Raw genomic sequence first — 7,484 nt, forward strand, 5'->3', positions numbered from 1 at the left:
CTCCTTTTTGCTTTGATAGCATAGGACGTTGACTAACGATTTTATAGCTTCAGCCAAGATGTGTTGATCTGGAGCGGGTGTTGTATTTGTAGCAGGAGATGCAACTGGAGCTGGCGGTTGTGGAGTTGGGTGACGTTGTTGAAGTTGATGACGTTGCTGACGATGATGATGATGTTGCTGACGTTGATGATGACGATGTTGATGATGACGATGTTGATGTTGATGTTGGTGATGATGAGGGTGAGGTTGATGTTGTCGGTTTTGACGATGGTGTTGACGATGCTGCTGGTGTTGACGAAGCTGTTGGTGTTGACGATGCTGTTGGTGGGTCTCGGAGTTATCGAGACTGCGTCGACTGCTGCTGGTGGTAGTTCTCGGTCGTGGGCTGACTGTTCTTGTTGGGTGCAACAGGGTATGGTGCAATTGTGCACATTTTAAGCACGCCTCCATTGAGGTACATGACCGGATGCTGTGGCTTCTAGCCAAGCAATTAACACAGTACCCTAGTCGTTCAACTATGTCCCTTCTCTTTTGTGGCGTCATCCTTCTAAATCTTCGACAGAACTTGAGCCCGTGATATCCTGTGCATATCACACAGTAGAACACCTCTAAGTCTCTTGGTACCACGCTTCTCTCTTCATTAGGGCTATGATTTTCATTAGGGACCCGAGTGGCGGTTAGTCGTCGATTGGACCTGATGTGGTGATAGATAAAAGGAAAACATAGTTCAATTAGTATATTATAGGGAAATGGTTGGATTGCAAATTTGAATATGGGTTATCAGTCATCAAACATCCTTGAAATTTGAATAATAAATTTTTATTAGGATATTTTAAATACATCATTTTTAAGCTATGGTAGAAATTAAAGATAAACTAAGATATTTGAGATATAAATTTTAATTTTATTTTGAAAAAGAGGATTGAACTTTAAGGTTTGAGTCTACCTGAGCTTCTTCTTGATTTAGAAAAGGTAGGTAACACAATTTGACGATAGGTCGTTTAATTACCCCATTAGCAGTTCGTATCTCGGCAGTTCGTACATTACCATCTGAACCGGAACAAGTTTTTTCAATTCGGCCAAGATTCCACTCGTGAGGCGGCAGTAGATCGTCCATAATAATGACTAAATCTCCAACCTGCATATTTTGAGATGAGGTTTTCCACTTATACCTTTTATGATGTGATTTTAGATAATCATTTTTCCATCGTTGACAAAATTGATGATGTATAACCTTCAGCTTTTCCCATCTATTTATTACCGACATATTCGAACAATCTTGTTCAGGGAATGCCATCAAAGGGGCACCTCTTAAAAAATGTCCTGGCGTTAGAGCTGTGAGATCTGAAGGGTCTTCTGATACTGCTGATATAGGCCGGGAATTGAGTACTCCTTCTATTCGTGCTAAAATTGTGGCGAATTCCTCAAAGGTGAATTTGTGAGCCCCAGCAATTCGTTTAAAGTGATATTTGAAGCTTTTTACGGCTGCTTCCCAGAGGCCGCCCATATGAGGAGCATGAGGTGGGATGAATTTCCATTCAAACCCATGTGTTATATATTTCTGCGCTACATCTTGGGCACTATTTTTAACAAACGCAGAAAATTCTCGTTCCAGCATTCTACTAGCACCTAAGAAATTTCGTCCATTATCCGTAACTACCCTTTGGGGGAGCCCCCGCCTCCCAATGAATCGAGCGAAGGTAGCTTGGAATGCCGCTGAGGATAATTCTGAACATGGCTCTAAATGGACAGCTTTCGTGCTAAAACATACAAATACACTTACATATCCTTTAGTTATTGGAGATTTTCTTAGAATCGACGTTTTTAACTCAAAAGGTCCAGCAAAATCAATACCTGTTACCTGGAAAGGAAGAGAGAGATTACATCTTTCCGGAGGTAAGGGAGCCATTATCTGAGAGCATGGCTGCTTTTTATATATTAAGCATATTTTACAGTTACGGATTATTTTCTTAATACAAGGTTTTAGTCTGAATATGAGAAATTCAGTTTGTATTATTCGGTACATTTGACCGCATTCAGCATGAAAGAGAAACTCATGCAAATGGTGTAAATATAATTGGCAAAATCGGGAGTTGCCAGGTAAAATTATGGGATAACGTTCGCCATATGGTCGTGATGAATGAGCTAATCTACCATTTACTCTCAAAATTGAATCTTTATCTATGAATGGGTTTAAACTTTTCAGCGTACTTTTGTTTGAAATATCTTTTGATTTACTTACGCATTGATATTCTTCGTTATAAAATGTTTTTTGAGCTAAAACAATTAGTCTTGACTTTACAAATTTCATTTCATTTTGTGTCAATGCAATTTGAGTATTATGTTTTAAATTTTTACGCATTTTCTTATTAGTATTATGGAAAAATCTAAAAATGTAACATATTACCCGTAAAGCTCTGCCATATGATGAAAAATTGTCTAGGATGTCATCCGTTTCAAGCTGAACGTTTAGAGATTGTATTTCTTTATTTTCTGGGTTATTATTTAATATATTTCGTTTAGGCCATTCTGATGATGGTTTTTTTAACCATGATGGTCCATTCCACCAAAGTGAATTATTTACCAAATTTTGTGCTTTACAACCTCGTGTGCCCAAATCAGCTGGATTATCATGTGTTGGAACATGTCGCCATGTGACATTAGTCATTAATTCATGTATTCGTGATGTTCTGTTTGCCACATAAGTTTCCCATGATGAAGGTGGTTTTGATAACCATCCAAGGACTATAGCTGAATCTGTCCACAAATATATTTCGCTTTTACTGAAATTAAGAGAGTTTATTACGTAATTAACTAAATTTGCTAATAACACTGCGCCATTAAGCTCTAAGCGCGGGAGGCAGACAGTTTGTAAAGGGGCAACTTTACTTTTTGCTACTAGTAAATTTGAGAATACATTTTGAGTTTTTGTTTGACACCTAATGTATACAGTGGCACAATAAGCGGATTTCGATGCATCACAGAAACCGTGAATTTGTATTGTATCATTAGGCATAAGTTGAATCCAACGGGGAATTGATATTAGTTCAACTTCAGATAAGTCTTGTACTAAATTGTTCCAATTTTGTAGAGATTCCTCAGAAACTTCTTCATCCCAGTCTTTACCTTCTAACCATAACTGCTGCATACATATTTTTGCTCTGATGACTATAGGGGCTAGCCATCCAGCTGGATCAAACAGTTTTGCGACTGATGACAGAACTTGGCGTTTTGTTATTTTCGTAGATGGACTTAGTGCTGAAAAAGTATATGTAAATGTATCTGATATTGCGTTCCACTTTATGCCTAAAGTTTTTGTGGAGCTAGTTTCATGAAACCGTAAAAAATCGGAATCATATATATCGTCTTTTGGTACATCTTCCAATAACTGTGTATCATTTGCTGTTATTTTCTTGAGTAAAAATCCAGCAGACTTCAGAGTTTTAATTAATTCATTTTGTGCCTCTCGAGTTTCTTCAATTGAAAACCCTCCAGTTAATATGTCATCTACATAAGTCTCATACTTTAAAATGGATGATGCTTTGGGAGATTCCGCTTTTGAATCTGACGCTAGTTGATGTAACGTACGAATTGCTAGAAAAGGCGCGCTATTCACTCCAAACGTAACAGTTTTCAATTCATAATCTTTAATAGGGCCATTTTTTTCAGGTTGATATAATATTCTTTGGAATGCTCTATCATTTGGATGAATTAGGATTTGACGATACATTTTCTGTATGTCCCCACTGAACACGTATTTATATCTTCTCCAATTCAGAATTACTGTTATTAAGTCGTTTTGAATTGTAGGACCTGTATACAGAACATCGTTTAGAGAAAAGTTGGATTTTGTTTTCCTAGAGGCATTGAACACAATTCTCAGCTTTGTTGTTTTATGGTCAGGTCGCACGACCGCATGATGGGGCAAATAATAAGAACTAAATTTACCTTCATAATTAATTTCAGTTGATGTTGTTTCTTCCATGTGGTCTAGAGTTAAATACTCGTCTAAAACAGATTTATATTCAGCTTGCAATTCATTATTTTTTCCTAAAGTTTTTTCCATACTGGCATATTGAGCTAATGCGATAAATCTAGATGATCCTAAATATACTGATTCGTGATACTCTTTTTTAAAAGGTAACCTTACAATATATCGTCCATCTTTGTTTCGAGTAGTTGTTTGAGTGTAAAATTGTTCAACAAAATCATCTTCTTCTGACGTAAGGCGAGTTTTGGGTATTTCTTCTTGCTCCCAAAATTTTCTCAATAGTGTACTGACTTCTGAAGATTCTGATGAAGTAACCGCAGTTGAGAATGATTGAACAGTTTCAGCTCTTATTGGTCCGCTAAGCACCCATCCAAATATAGTTTTATAGGCTGATGTTTGGCCACATATATTTTTCTTTATGCCTTCTAGATTCAGACAATGTTCATAATCATTACCAAGAATAAGATCGATTTGGGAAGATTTATTAAAATTTGGGTCAGCTAAGTCCAATTTCTTAAGTTCTGCAGAATATGGGACTTTAAACGTAACTGCTGGTAGTGTATTAGTAACACTCGACAAGACGATTGCCTTAATTGGAACTCGTAGGTTATATTTCTTTGCATATAAAATAAATTCACACTCTTTTTTTGCGGATTGTTTTTGACCTCCTATTCCACTAATTTCAAAATGAGAATTTCTATAAGGCAACTTTAATTTACTTCTTATTTTTTCTGTAATAAATGTTCTTTGGGTGCCTGGGTCTATCAAAGCTCTTATCGTAAAGATTTCTCCTTGATGCTCTATTTGCATCAAAGCTGTACGCAATAAAATATTTTCGTTGCTAGACGAGCAGTTTGCCTGAACGCGTTGTGAAGTAGTTGCAGGTTCATCTTTGTAAGAATTACTCGTCTGTTCAGCTTGTGTATTTGTATTTTGAATATTATTTTTAGTATGGTTACTATTACCATTGTTTTGAATATTTTCAGAATTTTGTGGTGTAATTGATGGTTTGTGTGCAATATGCAATAATGAATGGTGATCTTTCTTACAGTAAAAACATGTTCTTTTACTTCTACATTTCGTCTTAATATGTGAAGGACTTAAACAATTGTTACATATTTTATTTTTGAAGACAAAATCTATTCTTTGTTGCGTTGAAAACGTTTTGAATTTTGGACAATTCCTTAAATAATGTTCATTATTACAGAGTTTACAATTCGTATATATGTTTTCTTGCGATGTATATGTTTGTATATGAGATTTTTTATTGGAAAGAGTAAAACTGTCTTTTGTTGTTTTAATGCCTGTTAGTCGCTCTACCGCTTCATATCTGTCTACTAAAAATTGTGACATTTGCGACCATTTTGGTAATTCACGAGGAGAAGTTAAATTTTGTTCCCATAATGCTAGAGTACATTCCGGTAATTTTGTTGATACTAAACGAATTAAAATGGGATCCCAACTATTTACTTCTACTCCTAGCGTACTGAGTGTTACTAATGAATCGTTTACTGACGACTGTATTTTTCTTATGGACTCACTATCTTCATTAATTGCGGCTGGTATATCAAACAATATTTTGATTTGGTTATCGACCAAAACTCGTTTGTTTTCGTATCTAGTTTTTAACGCATTCCAAGCTAACTCAAAATTATCATTGGACAATGCATATCGTTTTACTATAGCTCCTGCTTCACCTCTTGTTTTGTTTCTGAGATGATATAATTTGGTTATAGGAGTAAGTTTTGAATGATTAATATAAACTGCAGTGAACATGTCTTTAAACGAGGGCCATTGTTCATAACTACCTTTAAATATTTCTGTGTCGCATGGTGGGAGTTTAATACAGATACTTGAACTATCGTTCATTTGATTTTGATATGGTATTGAAGGTCGAGATGTTGATTGGAACATTGGCATTTGTACTGTATCTAAGCGCATGCTTTTAAGGAACTCAACAACTTGTGATGTGGTTTGGACATATGCTTCTGTACAAGAATCAAATGCATCTCTTGCTTGGTTTTTAAATTCTATATCAATTGTGTCATCTTGAGATAACATTACTTTTTGATAAGAAGTATCTACTTTTGCCCATCTTGCTTCTATCTCTTTTAACCTTGCTTCTAATATAGATTCATTTTGATCTTCTGTTTGGCTCTCATTCACTTTTCCACAATACTGAAGTAAATGTTCACAATCAAATCTAAAATAATCTTTGTATGATGGATTAAATGACCTATCAACTATAGGGGAATCTTCTTCATGCGGCATTTTGTATGATAATTATATTCGATATTTTATTTTATTCAAAGAGTTAAGTCTGTGATTAACAGAACAATAGTTTTTAAGTTAAAGTACTGTATTGTGATACAGATGTTCAATAAACCTTTATATATTTTTGATGTAAATTATGTTGAGAATAATCAAAAAAAGATTTTTCAACTATAGCGTTATTTAATGATAGTACTAGTTCTTGTGGCTAGTACAACTGAAAACAAGAGATAAAAATCCTATATATTTGTTCACTTTGATTGGTAAAAAAATTTCTCTTTGGCACACAAGTAGGAATATCAGTAAATTATAAAGTATATCTTCTATATGTTTTGTGATAGCTTAGCTATGGAATAAATGCACTAGATTGTTGTAATCTAGCAAAACAAAAAATAATAGAATATACACTTTAATCAAGCAATTAATGAGTTTAAATCAATAGAGAAATTGATACTGAAATGGTTTGATCAATTATTATATAGTGTAATGTTTTTACCAACCGAATATCAAAAAAAACTTTTATGTATTATGTGGTATTCTGATTTCTCAATACAATCTTGTGGAATTATTCCAGAAATATCAATTAAGCGGTTAATGTGAACAAATAGGAAATTATTCCGTAATCAATTTATTAAATGAATTTTGTATTAAATTTTAGAATTTTTATTTTTTTCGTGAAATTTGATTTTCATTGAAATTTGATTTTTATTGGAATTTGATTTTCATTGAATTTGATTTTCCTTGTAATTAGATTTTCATTGGAATTTGATTTTCGTAGAAAAATTATTTATTATGGGACAAACAAAAATTTTAAATATATCGAATTATTTCGTTTGCAAATTAAATTTATTTAAGTTTGCGGAGATTAAATCTTTTTTTTCTAAATTTATTTTCGATATTTTGTTTTATAAAAAATTTTAAATTAAATTTTTTTCCGTGTTGAAAATCAATTAGAAGCAAGAATTGAATATGTATTTACTGTTATAAATTGAACTTCAATAAATAAATATTTGAAAATAAAATTTTGATAATTGAAATCGTATTTAAGTTTTTTCTGTGCAAATATTTCCAAAAATTTATTTTAAATTAACAAATTTTCATAATTCTATAATATTCTATTTCGACCTTCTCTCAATTATCTCAATTATTAAATATAGTTTCCTATAAACAGGCTTTTAAGGTCATTGTTCAAATAAAAGATTATTTATCCCATCTTCAATCT

General features: G+C 33.4%; 1 protein-coding gene across 2 annotated transcripts; it reads right to left on the reverse strand.

Moving 5' to 3' along the window:
* Window positions 1–556: 556 nt before the first annotated feature.
* Window positions 557–6,997, reverse strand: LOC119605194. Of its 2 annotated transcripts, none has more exons than XM_037958151.1 (2): window positions 2,408–6,997; window positions 557–694 (listed from the first exon to the last, which is right to left on the reverse strand). In XM_037958151.1, exons 1-2 carry the CDS (start codon window positions 6,260–6,262, stop codon window positions 659–661), a joined length of 3,891 nt encoding a protein of 1,296 aa, XP_037814079.1. In that variant the 5' UTR covers window positions 6,263–6,997; the 3' UTR covers window positions 557–658. The 2 variants fall into 2 exon arrangements, with proteins under 2 accessions (XP_037814079.1, XP_037814078.1); XM_037958150.1 differs by having other exon boundaries at window positions 621–694; window positions 1,010–6,997.
* Between the last annotated feature and the right edge of the window lie 487 nt (window positions 6,998–7,484).

The sequence above is a fragment of the Lucilia sericata genome, unplaced genomic scaffold, assembly GCF_015586225.1.
Source record: "Lucilia sericata isolate MDLA Ls3-8-SP2 unplaced genomic scaffold, ASM1558622v1 Contig000463F_arrow, whole genome shotgun sequence".
In the NCBI taxonomy this organism is placed as follows: domain Eukaryota; kingdom Metazoa; phylum Arthropoda; class Insecta; order Diptera; family Calliphoridae; genus Lucilia; species Lucilia sericata.